The sequence below is a fragment of the Zingiber officinale genome, chromosome 9A, assembly GCF_018446385.1.
Source record: "Zingiber officinale cultivar Zhangliang chromosome 9A, Zo_v1.1, whole genome shotgun sequence".
NCBI lineage: Eukaryota > Viridiplantae > Streptophyta > Magnoliopsida > Zingiberales > Zingiberaceae > Zingiber > Zingiber officinale.
Window position 1 is genome coordinate 45,412,702 of NC_056002.1, and position 20,261 is coordinate 45,432,962.

General features: G+C 43.8%; 2 protein-coding genes across 2 annotated transcripts; one reads left to right on the plus strand and one right to left on the minus strand.

Moving 5' to 3' along the window:
- Positions 1-3,421: 3,421 nt before the first annotated feature.
- LOC122020615 (putative germin-like protein 2-1) lies at positions 3,422-4,547 on the minus strand. The gene is made up of 2 exons (XM_042578618.1): positions 4,293-4,547; positions 3,422-4,173 (listed from the first exon to the last, which is right to left on the minus strand). The coding sequence occupies exons 1-2, from the start codon at positions 4,462-4,464 to the stop codon at positions 3,614-3,616; spliced, it is 732 nt and encodes a 243-aa protein (XP_042434552.1). The 5' UTR covers positions 4,465-4,547; the 3' UTR covers positions 3,422-3,613.
- Positions 4,548-5,041: 494 nt separating this feature from the next.
- Positions 5,042-6,051, plus strand: LOC122021228 (putative germin-like protein 2-3). The gene is made up of 2 exons (XM_042579321.1): positions 5,042-5,243; positions 5,357-6,051. The coding sequence occupies exons 1-2, from the start codon at positions 5,117-5,119 to the stop codon at positions 5,884-5,886; spliced, it is 657 nt and encodes a 218-aa protein (XP_042435255.1). The 5' UTR covers positions 5,042-5,116; the 3' UTR covers positions 5,887-6,051.
- Positions 6,052-20,261: the final 14,210 nt, after the last annotated feature.

The following is a 20,261-nucleotide window of genomic DNA, read 5'->3' on the forward strand; positions in this document are numbered from 1 at the left end:
GGCATGAATCGTCGACCGGGGGAGAAAGATCAGTCCTGTGGAGACCGAGCGGGATCCCACTCAGCTAATAACTGACCGGCCAGCAACTCACCAGGCTATTTGTCCAGTCAATCGGACTTTCAGCCTCCTTCGACTAGACTTGAATGGAAGGCATGTGATCCGGCGGTAATAAGAGGGGGCCCGCCTGGCGGAAGATTAAACTGGTCAACACCTAGCAGACGTTCGACCGGGCGGGCTATCTTCCTGATTAGCAGGAGGATTAGTCTACCCGACATCTCGATAGCTCGACCTGACGCCGAGTTTCCGACGCTCATAAAGCAAAGTGGGAAGAAACAGAGGCCGAACGACCATCTCGCTCGGCTAACAGTAGATGCGGCATTCGGACGAGCGAGCATCAGCCTGAAGGTCGTCAGCCGACGGGCCTCCGCTCGGCCCGGGAAAGGTACTAGCCGCGCGATTCTCCCGCTCGGCCCGGGAAAGGCACTGGCCAGTAAAGGACAAAGGGAGCGGGTGGAGAGATCTTCCTGAGAACCAGTGTCGCCGACAAGAGGCATGGCCAGCGACCTGGTCGGATAGAGAATCGTACGGTGGAAGCTTCCACTGTCACGTCAGAGATATGCTCGTGCTATTAAGGTAGGGTGTCAGTCATGCTTTTTTGACACATCCATTCCAGGTATGCTTTGAGGTATATGCACGCTCGGGGAGCGTGCACGCGCCTCTGTGGAGCGTTATATAAGGACCCCCAGATGCCGATGGAGGTATGCACACATCTCTACTGTTGCTACAGTTCTAGCTTCTGCTCTACTTCTTTCTTTCTTTCTGTCGGAGGTTTGACTTGAGCGTCGGAGGGCCATCATCGGGGGACCCCTCCCCATCTCGGCACTGTGTTTGCAGGTCCACAACGGCAAGGGATCTACGTCTTTGGACTCTTCGATCAATCAACAGGAGTGTCATGTCCCCAACGTCCATCGACTCAGCACTCGGACAGGATCAATCTCCAAAGGTAGGGACGCTCTCGCAACCTAGGATAGTTGAGGTACAAGGAATATCTTCAAAGGCAGGGAGACTCTCGTAGCCTAGGATAGTGGAGGTCAGGGGAGATATTCAAACGTCTAGTTCTTTTATATTCAGTGGTAGCCTAGGAATATCTTTGATAAGTCAAAGAAATAAATATTAAATATATGTGCTTATTATTATATTAGGATTAAGAGCACACACTTCCATAATAACTAAGGTCTAGTTCTTTTATTAAGTCAGTACAAAAATAACTTACCTAAAATGGTCCTACTCAATACACTTAGAGTGTACCAGTGTAATTTATTAATCAAGATAAACTAATACTTAATTACACTACGACTATTCCGATGGTTTATTCATTTCCATCTTACTCGTGAGCAACTGTTTATAATTTATAAAGAACCGACAACATGATCTTCTGTGTGTGACACCACACACCATGTTATCTACTTATATAAATTAATTGAATAATTACATTTAACAAATAAATGTAGATATTGACCAATGTGATTGTTTTATTTCAAAAATAAATGTTTGCAAAAGCTAGGCTTTTAGTATACACTCCAACACTCGCAGCCTAGGATAGTTGAGGTACAAGGAATATCTTCAAAAGCAGGGAGACTCTCGTAACCTAGGATAGTTGAGGTCAGGGGAGATATTCAAAGGTAGGAAGGCTCTGGCAACCTGGGATAATTGAAGTCCAGGGGATATATCTAAAGGCAAGGAGGCTCTCATAGCCTAGGATAGTTAAGATCCACGGGAGATCTCCAATAACAGAGAGGTTCTTGCAGCCATAATTGAGGCTCAGAGGAGATTTCCACATGCTGGGAGGTTCTTATAGCTTGAGATAGTAAGAGTCTAGGGGAGACTTCCATGGGCAAGGAGATTCTCACATCCTAGGATAGTAGGAGTTCAGGGGAGACTTCCATAAACAGAGAAATTTTCATAGCTTGGGATATCATTTGTTAGAGAGACATTAGCTGCAGGAATGATGAAGTCAAGTCCAGAGGGGCATTAGCACGGTTAACATTCAAAGATAAATATTGATTCTTTATTTTTCGCTTAGCTTCTTTTATTGATTTGGAATCCAAAAATAGTAAAGCAACAAAATTGCAAATGACAGGTATGAAAATCACAGAGAAAGCACAGCATAAGGGACTCAAGTCAGGTACTTTTTCCCCAGAAATCACAGAGAAAGCACGAAAAGTAAAAGACTGGTATGAAAATGACGAGTGAGCGTACCTGCATAAGGGACAAAGCATCTCTTTTTATACTGCAACTGAGGCTTCTGGAACCTGGTGAATGTCAGGGAATGTCAGATGTCAGACTCTGTCTGGTGGTGGTCGACACGTGGCTTTCTCTTATAGGCTGGCGGAGGAACCAAGAAGGGTATGAGCCTCCCCCCGTTAGAATATTCCCAGACATGTGATGATTGTTCTCTGACAGGTGGTTACGATTCCTTACAGTTCTATTTTTCATGTAGTGTCTGGTCTCCTGACCCACCTTCGTCTACGTCATTCGAAGCATGTACATCCCGACCTGCACGCTGGGCCTAATTCCCGACCCGCATCTGTCCGCTGTTATCCATGGTATGAACGTCCTGACCTGCACGCTGGGTCGGTTCCCCGACCTGCATCTGTCCACTATTATCCATGGTATAAGCGTCCCGACCTGCACGCTGGGTCGGTTCCCCGACCTGCATTTGTCCGCTGTTATCCTTATCCATGTTATGAGTGTCCCGATCTGCACGCTGGGGCTGATTCCCGACCCGTATCTGTTTGCTTTCATCCAAGGCATGAGCGTTCCGACCCGCACGCTGGGTCTGTCCGCCGACCCGCACGTTGGGGCTATCCGCCGACCCGCATCTGTTTGCTTTCATCCAAGGCATGAGCGTTCTGACCTGCACGCTGGGTTTGATTCCCGACCCGCTTATGTTTGCTTTCATCCAAGGCATGAGCGTTCCGACCTGCACGCTGGGTCTGATTCCCGACCTGCATCTGTTTGCTTTCGTCTAGGGCATGAGCGTTCCGACCCACACGCTGGGTCTGTAAGCAGACCTGTCGGTATTCTTCATCTATAGCTATATGTGGCCCATGAACCCCTTTACTACTTACTATCAGGGCTAAGCCACTTCTGACTCTCTTGATCTCCTCGTCAGCTGGGCTATTGACCGGCCACGTTGGCCTGACATCTGACCTTCTTGACCTCCTTGTCAGCTAGACTGTTGACCAGTCACGTTGGCCTGACTTCTGACCCTCTTGACCTCCTCGTCAACCGGACTGTTGACCGGTCATGTTGGCCTGACTTTGACCCTCTTGACCTCTTCGTCAGCTGAACTGTTGACCGGCCACGTTGACCTGACTTTAAGTCACATCATCTTATCAATCCCATAAAATACGTACCGTATCAATAATGATTCTTTATTTTTCCATTTTTCCCTTAGCTTCTTTTATTGATTTGGAATCCAAAAATAGTAAAGCAACAGAATATCAACGTAGAGTAACAACAACAATACTTCATGCAGATGATTTATTGGCAATTAATTAATTAATTAATTAAGCGAGTGAGTGAGGGTTGGTTGAGAAAGTGAAAGTTGCTAATTGTTGTTGTCCGTCCATTGTTGAGCTTGGAGCCGGTCAACGAGGCGTTTGTCCACCTGAAAAGCCTTGGCGAGCACATCATCGGAAATGGGCGGCGTCGAGCCGAACACAGCCTTGGCAATGGTAATGACGCCCGGGTTTTGACTGCTGAGACCGGCGAGCGCAACGGCATTGTATTTGCCCGTGTTGAGTTGGAAGTGGATGAGGCCTTGGGGGAACACAAAGACGTCACCCTTCTTCAAATTCTTAGTGAAGAGGCGGTTGGTTTGGCCGATGTTGGACGTCACAAAGCCGACGTAGAGCTCTCCTTCTAGCACGACGAGGATCTCAGTGGCGCGAGGGTGGGTGTGGGGAGGGTTGAGCCCATTAGGCGCGAAGTCTATGCGAGCCAAGGAGATGCCGAGGGTGTTCAGCCCGGGGATCTTATTCAGGTTGACGGCGGTGACGTTGGAGCGGACATTGTTGACGGTGTTGCCGGGCTTGTCGAGGCCAGAAGTGTAGAAGTCGTCGGCTGTGACGTCGTTCATGTTCTTGCATACGGCGCCGTTGACGAACACTGCAAAAAGGTAAGGTCCGATTGGTAAACATATGCATGCATGCATGCGTACTGGAAAATGGAAATGAAAGCGCTTAGTTTGCTTGTTGGCGGGGGAGGAGGAGTAAAGCTATATGCACCTTTGGAGCTATCATCTGCGACGCAGAAGTCCTGAAGGGGACTAGGATCTGAAGCCAATACAGCAAGAGCGAAAGCCAAGGCGAGGAGTGCGACGAGGAGCAGTTTCATAGCCATGTCTTTGATTAATTGTATCACTGAGCTGAGCAATGGTATATTGGTATTGCTATGCATGCATTAATAGGTTTATATAGAAAAGAAGTAGGCTTGAAAGTTGAAACATTCTTCGCCCTGCCCTGCTCTGCTCTGCTCTGCTTTCATTTGGTAGCGTGCGTGAGAAGAGAGATCATGAAATGGTAAACTAAAAGCGCATGACATGCTCAGTCTTCACCTGCTCCTTAATCATCAGAGTAATTAACTACTTGGTCTTATCTTATTACTTGACCAATTAAAAGTTTAATTTTCGCCTGAGAATTTGACCATATCATATGGTGCTACCTACCAAATACAAGACATGCACAATTAATTAAAGCTAATTGACTTAGTGATCCTCTACGTCCTTTATATTAATTTACTTGGCCAACATAGAAGCAAATTAGAATGGGCAACACTATATAATTAATGCGTTTATCATCGTATTAATTAATTGATTATATTGGCTTGTACTTAACTAATCCACGTTCCCATTAATGCTCATATTTGAATTATACATTTATAATAAGTCAAAGTCAAAGTAAGGAAAGATTAGTTCAAACCTTCTAGTCTGGTAGTCTATATATATATCCCTTTCCTCTAACCTATTCGCATATCATTCATTGCAGCTAGCAACCAACCGTCGTTTCTACTCTTTTATACATTAATCTCCTAAACAAATTAATTAGCTAAGATGATGGCTAAAATTCTTATGGTTATTGCTGCTCTCCTTGCTTTGCAATTGGCTACCTCTCGTGTAGTATGGGCATCTGATCCTAGTCCACTTCAAGACTTTTGTGTCGCCGATAACAGCTCCAAAGGTTTATATACATAACTTCTTCTCCCTTAGCTTAGCTTAGCTTGGTTGATTTAATTTAGAGCGGCTTGTCTAATTACATGCATCTTATTTATTCATTGGTTCCTTGATTTACAGTGTTTGTCAATGGATTCGTTTGCAAGAGCATGGATGACGTGAAAGCCGAAGACTTCTTCACCTATGGCCTCGACAAGCCCGGCAACACCATAAACAAGCTAGGCTCCAACGTCCGTGCAGTCAATGTGAATACAATTCTTGGGCTCAACACACTCGGCATCTCCATGGCTCGCATCGACTTCGCCCCTCGCGGACTCAACCCACCCCACACTCACCCTCGCGCCACTGAGATCCTCACCGTGCTAGAAGGAGAGCTCTATGTTGGCTTTGTGACATCCAACATCGGCCAAACCAATCGCCTTTTCACCAAGATTCTGAAGAAGGGCGATGTGTTTGTGTTCCCTCAAGGCCTTGTCCACTTCCAATTCAACCGTGGCCATACAAGAGCTACTGCAATCGCTGCTCTAAGTAGCCAAAACCCTGGTACCTTAACCATTGCAAATGTAGTTTTTGGCTCAAAACCCTCCATATCCGATGAAGTTCTCGCTAAGGCTTTCCAAGTGGATCGGAAGATTGTTGACCGACTCTAAGCTCAATTCTGGATGGATAACAACAATTAGATATATAGGAGACGTTTGAATATCATATATATTATCAATATTATCGTTACTATGCATGGGTTATTATAACCAGTGTAATTGACTTACTTAATAAAGTAATTTGTCATGTAACCATTTAATTTATTTCAATAATAAAGATGATGATGATGAGATATTTTATTTGAATAATGATATAATATGAGATCCATTTTGTTTGAAACCTAGGTTTAATCATGCTAACAAAGACAAAAGCGTCAAATTTATAAATTATGGTGTTTAATTGTACCTTTTAAATTACAAATTAAGCTACAATTATATATATGATTGAAATAGACTTAATTAATCAATGTAAAAGTTTATGCATGGTACATCCGTCCAACCTTTTTTCTCAACATACCTAGCTTTGTCGACATGCACACTTCAACAAAGATTTTCATAACACATCTAGCTTGTTTGATTTATTATATGTACTATCGATGTGATTTGTCCATCCCTCTAATTATATGCCTAACTCAATTGGCTTTCTTGAATTGTCTTGGACATAATTAGTCAATCGAATTTGCCATGTCTAATATTTTTGAGCCACCTAGCACGACGATGCGATAATTTCATTTAGCTTGTTCGGCATACTTAGCTTGATTGACACCATTGTCTACTACTACCCTAATTGACATGCTTAATTAGCTTAGCTAACCCACTTGGTCCTCTCATAAAATGAATCTGCCCCGCTCACCAAATACAATTGACCAACCTACTTCTCCCAACATAATAGACTTACCCAATCAATTATAATCCATTTGGGATATTTTGAATACAAGTTATTCATGACCTTAGATGCATTAAATATAAAGAAGAGATTGTCTGTGCATACTTTTGAGGTATGTGCAATGGGGAGAAGGGAAAAGTCTAAAGTTAGAAATTTTATTCTCCTATGGTGGAAATTGGAAAATTTCTAGCTAGCTCCATGGGTAGCTTAGGTGTAGGGAGAGATTGTTTTATGTCCCGTTTCATTTTTTTGATTTCTTTAGCTTATATAATGAATTGACAAACATAAAAAAAAAAAGAGAATACCCGGTCACACGAAAATTTTCCACCGCTGTCAGAGTAAATAGGGAAGCGCTTGCGGTGGACGGCCTAGAAGCCTAGCATCCCTTGGTGGTGAGTCCCATTTGAAGAAAAAAAAACCCTGCAAATGTCCCGTATCTGAGAATCAAACCGTGGGTGCCTAGGTGACAATTGGACGCCCTTCCACTACATCATCGCTCCGGGGGCTATTTACGACGTACAAAGTATGATGTTAAGGAGGTGTTTGTGTTAAGATTATTGATGTCATCTGTTGTGCGCTACAGTTATATTTATTCGGGGGCTATAAATGTTCTATTAACGCTATTATAAACCAAAATTGAAATAAAAATAGAATCAAAATTCAAATAATTCTCATACCATGATCAACCCTTAGCAACACACTTGAGCAAAGCTATCAGCACCACACTCCTCAAACAATTATCATACCTTGTTCAACCGTCATTCCATTTATATGGCTTTTAAATCAATATAATCTATAGCAATATAATCACATGAAACTATAATTTTAGATAACTAAGAGACGGTACTTCCTGTTGCATCCTCAAGAAAAACATTTCATCATCTTAGCCATTGACACTACATCTCTGATGTTCAAAAGAGATGGAAGACCAACCTATATTACATCATAATCCCTAAAGCAGACAATGACTGTGCCATGAGCACACTAGCAAAAAGCGGATAACAAGGTCATAATAGCTTGTTCTTACCTTAATAATTTTTTTTTTCAAACACAGTGATGTGTGCTACATGTTTAAAGGTACATTTAGCTCCTTCTTCCCAAGCAATGACTTTCATGAGCATCTTCGAAACATTCATAAACAATTGTTCATTCTCAATTTCTAACACTACAAAAAAATCGAGATTACCAACCGAATATTCCATTGTAATTCCGTCGGTGAAGTGGTTTAGGGACAAAATTATGACAGAAATTTATTTGTCGGAAGGTGATTCATCGGAAACGTTTTTAAAGACGGAATTTAGGTCCGTTGGTAAATTTTACTATGAAAATTTATTTTCCGTAGCAAATTTTCCTATTGAAAACAATCTTTCCATCAATAATATCAAAATGGAGTTTCTGTCAGAAAGTTCATTTTGATATTACCGATGGAAATGTTGTTTTCGTTGAAAAACAATCGGTATTTACCGATGGAATACTGATTCCGTCAATAATTAAAAAAAATCAGGAATCATTTATATTCAAGATCTACCTTGTTTATAATTTCCATATATACAACACTACAACAAATGTATATTTAGGATCTACCCAATGGAATACTCTACTCCTCTGTTAGGATATGATATCTATCACATGTATGTAGGTATAGTTTCGTTAAAACATATACACTTGCGTAGATATACAGGAGTGTACTTATAGGTACAAACCTAAGTATATAATTGAAATGTGATGTAAATTCACGAGTACCAATCGGTAACTATACTATAGTCTAGTAATGTCATACAAGGAATATTCGGTACCAGAAGATGTTGGGTGATCGAAGTAATATAGTCTTCTTCCGAGAAATCTTCCGTTATACGTGTATGAATAGTCTTTTATAACCTCCGTAATAATGATAGAAGCTGAGTAGCCTATCTCATAATAACGTTCTCTTGCTTGTATATGTCAGATATTAGAATATTCCTAAATGAATAGTTGTTATTCTCTAACTGGTTGTTATGATTTCCTGACAATGTTGTCTCTTGGAGGTGATCCAACCGGACTCTTATCTGATCAGTTATATGTAATAGGAGACTTACTGCTAGTATCCCAGAGTAGTTTTGATGTGTCAACTAAGTTTAGTTAGGTCTTATTATATTTGATCTTTGTGTCTAAGTCTGCAAGATCTTAGGAATACAAGAAGTCGAGCGAGAGATGCAACTAGTGAGAAGGATGACACGGGAAGAGAGTTGATGGGATCGGTGCATCCGAAGGACGAGATGCTATGGAAGAGTACACCAGTGACCGAGAAGGACGCGCGCGGCAGACCGAGGGACGAGAAGCCGGGGAGAAAGACGACTCGAAGAGTAGGTCGGAGTTGGGTTCGAGTCACCTCAACTCCGGTTAGCCGAAGAATCACCTATGTGAAGAACTATGTGAAGAGATCAACTTTTCAGCTGGGTTGCCTTGTGAAAGACGCCTTCCATGGTCGGAAGGCGCCTAAGATGAATAGTACGATGGCGTCTTCCAACCAATTGAAGGTTTCTTCCCTAGCTATTAGCCGAAGATAAAATTTTATCTTTGGCGATTTGATTTGCCACCCTGGAGGCGCCTTCCACCCTATTGAAGGCGCCATCCAGCTTCAGATGAAATTTTCTAGGGCTATAAAACGACCTCTGAAGTTAAGAATAATTCAGCAACTTGAACAACAAGTATTGTGCACTTTACTAGTCTTTCTTTTGAGTAACCAACTCTGTAAGAGGCTTCTCCGCCTGCAACAAAGGAGAATTCTATTGGAGTTTTCTTCAACGCATTGAATTAACAACCACATAGGTTGTAACAAAGTAAATAAAATTATTCACTTACTCTCTTTTACTTAGTTATTCAATTAATTTATTATTAATATTGTGCTAATCTAATCTAATCAAAGGATCGAGAAAGGGTTTTTTTTAAGGCAATTCACTCGCCTCTTGTTGGCTCTGCTACACCAACACTAACAAGGATGGGGAACTGAGTCCATTTAGTTTGACCGACAATTAGGATGACCAGACTATATACTAAGCTGTATTGTAATAGTGAGAAATGAGTTGTCCTTTAAGTTCAAACGATGTTGCGCCCAATCAGTAGTATTCTTAGAGTGCTTTTGCTGGGAAGTTGGGAGCTCAACCATCGGTCTGTCAGATACTTTTGACTGAGCAACTATATATAATAAGACTTACCCCTACACTACTATGTTGGGATCTGGCAGTTTAGATAGGATCTTATATTGGTCGACACTAAACCCTATTTACCCTACCAACATTAGGGTTGTTTAGGTTTATTTTGTATATCTTAGCATCAAGTGGATTGATAAATCCTCCCAATTTGCCTTGTTCTTAGGGCCGGTCATTTTTATACTAAGAGTTATATTATAAGACTGCTAAGATTGAGCCTATCAACCAAAAGTAATATTGTTGGAACCCCAAGGTTGTTTTGATGTGATCAACAAGTTAAGTTAGGTCCCGTGGTATTTTAATCTTGTGTCTAAGTGTGCAGGAGCTTAGGAGCACAGGGAGTCGAGCAAAAGATGCAGCTAGTGAGAAGGACGGCACGGGAGAGAGTCGACGGGCTTGGTGCATCTAAGGTACGAGGTGCTGTAGAAGAGTACGCGGGCAGATGAGAAGGAGGCGCGCGACATTTCCGAGGGACAAGAAGCCGGAGCGGAAGGTTGCTCGAGAAGGTCGAAATTGGGTTCGGGTGAGCCTTATTTAGGTTGGCTGAAATCACCCAAGAGAGCGGAGCTGAAGCGAAAGACCCGGACCGAGGTGAGCAACACCAGAGCAGAGGAACATCACTGAAAGTCAACTTTGTTGACTATTGTGGTCTGGTCACCCGGAGCCATTCCGGGTGCCCAGACCAATCCGGGACGCTCGGAACTCTTCTGGGTGCCCGGACCTGAAGTTTTAATTTGATCACGGTCAAACGTGATCTATGCGAGAAGGGATAAAGTTTTATTCCCTCCCAAGCGCCTGGAACCCTTCCAGGCGCCCTGACCAAGGCTATAAATAAAGCTTTAGTCCAAGAAGCTCAATCAACACAAGCAATTAGCATTTCCAACACATGTACGCTTTCTTTAGAGTTTAGCTTCTATTTTTCTGTGCGTCATTGCTGTAAGAGGCTTCTCCGCCTGAAGGAGATACAAGTGTGACACATTCTTTGGATTAACAACCTCTCCGGTTGTAACCAAGTCAAATCTGGTGCCTCTACTTTTAGTTTATTGCTTTTATTTATTTTATGCAAGTGTTATTCTGAGAGTTCAAGAAGGGTAGTTTTCTTTTACTTTTGCAGGGCTATTCAACCCCCCTTCTAGCCGGCCAACGTGGTCCAACAAGTGGTATCAGAGCCAGGATGCTTCAGGAGGACTAATCGTCGAATGAAGCATCGAATCAATGGCCGGACCAAACATCTACCCGCCGAAATTCGAAGGGGAATTCGCTAGCCAGAAAAAGTTAATGCAGGTATTTTTAAAATCAATTTCGATTTATTATTAATAATGGAGTTTGGTTTTATAGCACTAGAAGATTAAGAAAAATACCAATAGACGAAAAAGGAGCAGGCCGACTACGTGGCAAACGACAAGGCAGAATTCCATCTGCTGAGCGTTCTTCTGCCACAAAAAGTCAACCAGATCGGCAACTACGACTTAGCAAAGGAATTGTGGGAAAAGTTCCTTGAGCTGCACGAAGGAACGTCCAAAGCCAAGCTCGCAAGACGGGATTTACTTCGCAACCAACTCACCAACCTGCGACTTGAAGAAAACAGAACAGTCGCACATCTGCACTTGATATTAAGGAAATCATCACCGGACTTTTGAATCTCGAAGAAAAGGTAAGTAACTGATATTCGATAAGGTACACACAATTCATTTCCTAGAAATTCTATATATATGAGGAATATCTTTTGTTGTGATACTCTCGGCCGGTATTCTATACTCGATCGGTTATTTATACCCGACCAAGACTTTACTATTAGTTAGAGCCCTAGAGCCAATCATATGATGATTGTTGTATGAACTCATTGTATCATATTCCTATGTATATAAAGACATTTGTTTTGGTTATTATACTTACTTGTATTGGTGCCAAATAACTAAGTATAATATCATCCTTGAGTAGAGCATTCTTATCTATATCAATCGATTAGTTGAATCAATATTGAGATGATATAGAGAACACTACTCTTAATCATTCCTAGTCAAGTATTAACATTCAGGGACAATGTTAATGCGACGAGACTAGCATGTAGGTCAACTCGATGACTTCATCTCACAAGTCATGGATATAGAGATATCAAGTTGACACATGGGTATGTATTGGAGAATGTATACTGAATGACCCGCCATGAGAAAGTATCATGGATCGTTATATGAGTGTCATATACTTTCTCATGTGACTATTAGTATGACTATTAGTCCTTGGATCTGAAGTCACCATGGTTCCCTACATAAGAAGTTACATACTTTGACTTCGTCAAACGTCACCCGTAACTTGGTGGACTATAAAGGCAATTACTGGGTATGTAACAAATTATGCGGAGGGATGTGAGTGATGTAGATGGGATCTATCCCTCCTATATAACGGGAGTGACATCGTTATTCTTGATAGAGTGAGACCACTAAATGTATAGTCATGCCCAAATGAGTTAATATGAGATATTGAGCTCATTTGAATATAGTGAGTCTACTTAGAGTTCAAGATTTAGATTGATCAGAGGATGACACCGTCTATGCCTCAAATTGATCAACCAAGATGTCAAGGATAGAAGGACACTTGTCATATATTGTGAAGAGTCACAATTAGTAGTCACAAGGTGATGTTGGATCTCAACATTCTTGTAACTTGGGTAGTAATGATGTGTTGCTAGATATCGCTCATTACTTATGCTTCTACATGGGTTTAGGAGCATTGCCAACGTTAGAAGAATCTATAGGGTCACACATAAAGGACAATTAGATGGAGAATAGGTTCATTTGATGTACCTAGAGGATTAGGTTCATGTGATGAACCAAATTGGATTAAGAATAATCCAAACTAGACTAATTGAGTTGGACTCAATTTGATTCATGTGTTCAATGAATCAATTTAGACTTGGATTCATTAAATCAATTTAATTCAATGAATATAGATTCATTAAATTAAATTGGTTTGAATCAAATGGTTAGATTTGATCAACCATGGGAGAGAAGAGGTCAAGTTTGACTTGACTTGAGAAGGGAAGATTAAAGGTCAAGTTTGACTTGACCAATGCCACCTCATTTGTGAGTTGGCATAAGGTGGGCCAATGATGATGTTCCACATCATCAAGATTGGCTTATGTGTGTGCCACATCATGAGGGAGATCAAGAGTTGTAACTCTTGATATTCCATAGAGGTTTAAAAGCCTCTTAAGTGGCCGACCACCATTAGATGTGTGTGAGTTACAACTTTTGTGCTCATTGATTTCATCTTCTTCCTCCTCTCTTATCTTCTCTCCCTCTCCTCCTCCTTGGCCGAACACTTTTAGAGTGCTAACACACTCTAAGTGTTTTCTCCATCTCTATTGTTCGTGTGAATACACATAGAGGGGTGTTCACTTGACACCCTTGAGATCCGACATCTTCTTGGACGAGCGGGATAAACGAAGCGCTTCACATCAAAGGTATAAACTCCTTAACATGTAGATCTAGTGTAGATCTAGGTTAGAAAACAAGTACATGAAATTTTTATTCTTTTAATCTTCGTACATGAAAACGTGTAGCAACACTCTTACCAAGTCAAACCTTTTTTCCGTCTTCCTTATTGCCCCCATTTTCTCTCCTGCAATGGGTCCACTTATCATAACCCATATTAGTCGTTATAATTTTAATTATTGTATTTAAATTATTGTACTTGCAATTCTCTAATTTATTAGTGAATTTACCAAAGTAAATACTCAATGAGTGTGGGCCTTGGAGTAGGAGTCATCACAGGCTCCGAACCAAGTAAAACCAACCAACTTGTGTCATTGTTTTCCCTACTTGTTCTTATTCCGTTGTGTTTATCTCTGATGTGTTTACGAAAAGTGAAAAAACCACGAGTGCTATTCACCTCCCTCTCGAGCACATCTCGATCCTACATTGACTGTCGATTTCACTCGAGTTTAGATTTATGTTCGAGTTATTTTATTTTATTTTGTTCTACTACCGCTATTTATTATTTTCTTTCCTTCATTGAATCAATGTGGTTTTGTAATAATAGTATAACTATTATCTTGTGTATATTAGTATGTTCATATGTTCATGCATACATATATGTTATTTTGTAATAATAGTATAACTGCTAGAGCTCTAACCTAGGAGGAGCTAATTTTTGAACAATTAGACTAGGTGTCGTTCCAATCATATTTTCATGTTTATTAGTTTCAAAATATGATTTCAAAAATTATAGTATTTTAATCTCATAAAGAATTTTGTTTTACTTCTTATCAAGCTGAAATGGACTTAGCTTAAGATCTACCATATACAACATGCTCCTATAGATCTAGGTAGCTAGTATCTCATAAAATATCAATGGTATAACTTTCTTGTGTTTGTAAAACATAGAATGGTGTGAAATGTTTAGAATTACTACCTCTAAATTCTATGATGACTGAGGACTGATCATAAATGTGAAGATGGCAGTGATGGTCATCAAAGTTGTGAAGATGTGAAGTTAGGGTTCCGGTGAGTTAGAAAATCCCAAGGAATTGTCGGATCTGGATCACTATTCTTCCTCTTCATTCTCTATCACGCGCCTCACCTATGGTGAAGATGATAGCCAAACCTTCAATGGATGCAAAAATGAAGATGGACGAGGTAGGAAAAGCCCTAGACCTCAATGAATGGGAAGCATCAAGCTCCGGTGGCTAGCGATCGTGGTGGAATAGTAATCTCCTCGCCCCTGTAGAAAATTGATGATCCTTTTCTCGTTACTGTAGCTTCTCATTTGAATCCCATCATATCTGAATGGATGGTCCAGAATGTTTCAGATCTTGATCAACAACTAGAACAGTTTAGATCTAGATCAAAGGCTCCAAATGTAGGTCAACGATCATGATCTACTCTCTCTTTGGTTTGGATGGACTAGATCCAAAACGACTTTCATAGCATCTGATCTGGGAGTCGACCAGAAAGCCGAGCTAATCAACTCCCTCCAGCAGAACCATGATGTCTTCGCGTGGTCAACACACGAGCTGCCCGGCATCTCCCCTTTCAAATTGCAGTATTGAATCAAAGGCAAAGATTATCAAAATTACTGCTGAACGGCAAGCTTAAAGCCGAAGACCGTCGAGCGGCGACGTTAAACCCCAGGGTCGGAGTGGCGACCATAAATACCCCGCGCTGAAGACCATCGAGTGATGACATTAAACCCCAGGGTCAGAGCGGCGACCATAAATACCCCACGCTAAAGACTGTCGAGGGGCGACGTTAAACCCCAGGGTCGAAGCGGTGACCATAAATGCCTCGCGCTGAAGACCGTCGAGCGGCGACGTTAAACCCCAGGGTCAGAGCGGCGACCATAATTCTCCACGCTGAAGACCGTCGAGCGGTGACTTTAAACCCCAATGTTGTTCATAACCATAAACCCGAGTAAAATGGCAACTTTGTGCTCAGGAACAAAAGGAGAGCGTGTGTAAAATCGAAGCTCGAACGATTGTCCAAAGGACAATCGATAACGAATATGACAGGGAACGAGATTCGAGTAGGCGATCCACCCAGGCTTATAGAGTCAACTAAGGGCAAGGGACATACGAAAAACCAAAAAGGAACTCCATAAACTAGTATAAATCCCTGCCGAGCGGCAGGCATACATATGAGACATCAAAATTTTTTTTACAATACCACTCCTCACTCTAAGTAATCGAAGATCTCGTCAGGAATGGTGGTGAGGAGCTCGGCACGGTCCAAAACCGGAATGGATGTGGCTTCGGGAAGGTGACCCTTTGCTTTCAAGTAGGTAAACATGGCATCGATGGCCAACTCAAAGGCACTGACAAGCCGTTCGCACGTCTTCTTCATAAATTGTTCCCAACGGATGTAGTTTTGCCTAATTACAATAAATGGCTTGGCTCAACGTCCTAGTATTCCTTAAAGGCGAGACGGGAGGCCTCGAGCGTGTCCTAGAAGGTCTTCAAGTCCTCTCGAAGAACAACCGCCTCCGCCGAGCGACCCTTTTGCTCGACGTCCAATAGACTCATCAGCTCCTTAACCTTTTGATCCAAAGCTCGGGCCTCCGTGTTCTTCGCCTCCAGGTCGGCGACGACCTTGTTCTTCCTGGTGGTGGCCAGATCAATCTTCTAGTCATACGACTTGGCCTGGGTCTCGAGCCGACCCACCATGGTCTGCAGGCCGGAGGAGTTCCTCCGCTCCTCCTCTGATAACTTCTAGGTCTTAGCCAGGTTCGCCTGCAGCTCGGCATATGTAGGGCCCTGGGAGGGACCCACCCAAGAAATTTTAAGCCCCTTGAGCTCCTCCTCCAATAGCGCCAGGCGGTTGCGTACCACCACACTTTCCACCTAGTACTGGAGTCGATCGGCAGAAGGTTAATACCAAGTTGAAAATAAATCATAAAATAGACAACTTACCCCGGTTGCCATCTGCATATAGCTATTGCCGAGCAGCCCCGGCGTCATGGTCGCAACCCGAGCTCGAGCCTCCTCCCAAAACATGGCCAGCTGCCCCCGGATAACTATTTGATGTTCGGGGGAGGTTGGCTGATCGACCGCCAACAGAAGCTCCTCAGTCGGGAGATACAAGGTTGCCTTTATTGACCGACGATCGCTCTGGGTGGACGGAGAAGATACCGTCGTGCTGAAGGAGGGGCCGATCGGAGTGGAATGGATTCATGATCGAAGAATCCTCTTACGAGTGGGGGGGGGGGGCAAGACGTTGAGCAGCTGAGCAACGACCGGATCAGACGGGAGGTCGCACTGCGAAGGTGTCCTATCGGAGGAGATAGTTTCCACGGTCTCCGTGGCCAATGGGGGACACCCGTCTCCTCGGACGCTCTCACCACCGAGGAAGCCGAATGGGTTGGCGTGCCCGTTCGGCGTCGTTTGCGTCTGTTTAGTGGCTCTTCATTGCCAACAGACTCGGTTTCTTTAGGTCGAGCAGCCGGCTGCACGCTGGAGGGGGCAACCTCCCCAGAAACCTCAATATGTGACGTCCGACCGGCGGACCCACCACCAGTAGTCGGAGCTTCCTCGCTCTCACCCTCATGGGAGCCGGCCGGCGTTAGCCCGAGCCTCTCCATCTCCTTCGCAGCAGCTGCCTCAGCCTCGGCAGCTTTAAGTTTCAGCAGGTCGAGCGCCACCGACTTCATCATGGTGTTAGCTGTAAGAAAAAGAGAGGAAATCAGTTAGATCCAAAGAAAAAAGTCAAGGAAATTTCTCACCTAAGCCGCCCGGGAGATACGTTCGGATCGGACTCAGCTTGAACATGTATAGCACGCCCTCCGGTAACAACTTGTTGATATCCGGCTTCAGGCCGGCTAGCATGTTGGCCGCATGGAGGTACGCTGGCTGGGTCTTGTATCTCTTCAGCTCGGGGGGAGGGGGGAGTCCAACCTGCCACTTGGTTCAGAAAGGAGGCAACTCGGGGAGCCTTATATAAAAGAAGTAGTCCTTCCAATGTTTATTGGAAGTGAGCATTTTATTAAAAAAGACTAAGCCGATCCGAGACTGGAAGAGATAAGTGCCCAGCTCGGACTGCTTAGGGTAATAGAAGTAGTGGAATATTTGAGGCTTAAGGGGAATGTTGTGGACTTTGAACAGTACCCCAACCCCGAACAAGAGACGGAAGGAGTTAGGGACAAGCTGGGCGAGCGGAAGGCTAAAATAGTTACAGACTTCAATAATAAAGGGATGGATGGGGAATCGCAGACTGGCCAAAAATTGGTCGCAGTAAAAGAATTGGGTGTCGTTCGCGCGGGATTTGCGGTCGGTCGGAAGGTGAGGCCAAAATTATTTCATGGTCAGAAGGGATTTCAAAGGCACCTACCAGGCTCGCCGCGTCACTTGCGTCGAACCGAGTCTCCAAGGCGGTGTACCATGGGCCGGGAGTAAGGTCAGCGGGCTACAAGCTAAGGAACTGACCATCGTCGGAAAACAGGGCGGAGGGTTCGATACAGAAGACTGCCGGAAAAAGCAAAAAGAAAGATCGACTGAAGGCGGGCTCGCCAAGCCAAAAACAACGCAGTGGTGGAGGGAGGAGGAGCTTACGGAATAAGGGTCGTTGGAGCACTGAGACGCAGAACCGCCGGAGCACAACAAGCGCACGGAACCGCTGGAGCTTGCGGAAGACGAAAGCGATGCAGCGGTAGCCGCCCCACGGCTTGATAAAGATGGACGTGATTGATCGGGGCCGTCCGATCTAGGGCACAGGAATCGGGGCACACATTCGACCGTTGAATTCGAATCGCCAAATGTCATATCAGCAGCTGTCACCTCAGATGTGCGAAAACTGCGCCAGCGACATGTGGCATCGTCCCACAGGTTAGCATTTAATGGGTGCGTGCTAGACCTTAATGGAAAGGATTTGCACACATCATGAGGAGATTTGGACGGCGTCAGCATTAGCTGACCGACCCGCACCCCTTCAAAGGCGGCAAGGAAAAGTATCCAAAATAGCCAGGTGCAGAGGCATGAATCGCCGACCGGGGGAGAAAGATCAGTCCTATGGAGACCGAGCGGGATCCCACTCAGCTAATAACTGACCGGCCAGCCACTCACCAGGCTATTTGTCCAGTCAATCGGACTTTCAGCCTCCTTCGACTACACTTGAAGGGAAGGCATGTGATCCGGCGGTAATATGAGGGGGCCCACCCGGCGGAAGGTCAAACTGGTCAACACCTGGCAGACGTTCAACTGGGCGGGCTATCTTCCTGATTAGCAGGAGGATTAGTCTACCCGATATCTCGACAGCTCGACCTGACGACGAGTTTCCAATGCTCATAAAGCAAAGTGGGAAGAAACGGAGGTTAAACAACCATCTCGCTCGGCTAACAGTAGACGCGGCATTCGGACGAGCGAGCATCAGCCTGAAGGTCATCAGCCGACAGGCCTCCGCTCGGCCCGGGAAAGGTACTAGCCGAGCAATTCCCCCGGTCGACCCGGGAAAGGCACTGGCCGAGTGGTTCCTCCGCTCGCCCCAGTAAAGGACAAAGGGTGCGGGTGGAGAGATCTTCCTGGGAACCAGTGTCGCCGACAAGAGGCATGGCCAGCGGCCTGGTCGGACAGAGAATCGTACGGTGGAAGCTTCCACTGTCACGTCAGAGATATGCTCGTGCTATTAAGGTAGGGTGTCAGTCATGCTTTCCTGACACATCCATTCCAGGTATGCTTTGAGGAACATGCACGCTCGGGGAGCGTGCACGCGCCTCTGTGGAGCCTTATATAAGGACCCCCAGACACCGATAGAGGTATGCACACATCTCTACTGTTGCTACAGTTCTCGCTTCTGCTCTACTTCTTTCTTTCTTTCTGTCGGAGGTTTGACTTGAGCGTCGGAGGGCCATCGCCGGGGAACCCCTCCCCGTCTCGGCACTGTGTTTGCAGGTCCACAACGGCAAGGGATCTACGTCTTTGGACTCTTCGATCAATCAACAGGAGTGTCATGTCCCAACGTCCATCGACTCAGCACTCGGACAAGATCAATCTCCAAAGGTAGGAATGCTCTCGCAGCCTAGGATAGTTGAGGTACAAGGAATAACTTCAAAGGCAGGGAGACTCTCGTAGCCTAGGATAGTTGAGGTCAGGGGAGATATTCAAAGGTCTAGTTCTTTTATATTCAGCGGTAGCCTAGGAATATCTTTGATAAGTCAAAGAAATAAATATTAAATATATGTGCTTATTATTGTATTAGGATTAAGAGCACACACTTCCATAATAACTAAGGTCTAGTTTTTTTATTAAGTCAGTACAAAAATAACTTACCTAAAATTGTCCTACTCAATACACTTAGAGTGTACCAGTGTAATTTATTAATCAAGATAAACTAATACTTAATTACACTACGACTATTCCGATGGTTTGTTCCTTTCCATCTTACTCGTGAGCAACTGTTTATAATTTATAAAGAACCGACAACATTATCTTCTGTGTGTGACACCACACACCATGTTAGCTACTTATATAAATTAATTGAATAATTACATTTAACAAATAAATATAGATATTGACCAATGTGATTCTTTTATTTCAAAAATAAATGTTTACAAAAGCTAGGCTTTTAGTATACACTCCAACACTCGCAGCCTAGGATAGTTGAGGTACAAGGAATATCTTCAAAAGCAGGGAGACTCTCGTAACCTAGGATAGTTGAGCTCAGGGGAGATATTCAAAGGTAGGAAGGCTCTGGCAACCTGGGATAATTGAAGTCCAGGGGATATATCGAAAGGCAAGGAGGCCCTCGTAGCCTAGGATAGTTAAGATCCACGGGAGATCTCCACAGACAGAGAGGTTCTTGCAGCCATAATTGAGGCTCAGAGGAGATTTCCACATGCTGGGAGGTTCTTATAGCTTCACTACAAGAAAATAGGGCTTCAGAAACAGATTTTTGAGACAGAATTAAAATCTGTTTCAGATTTAGGTC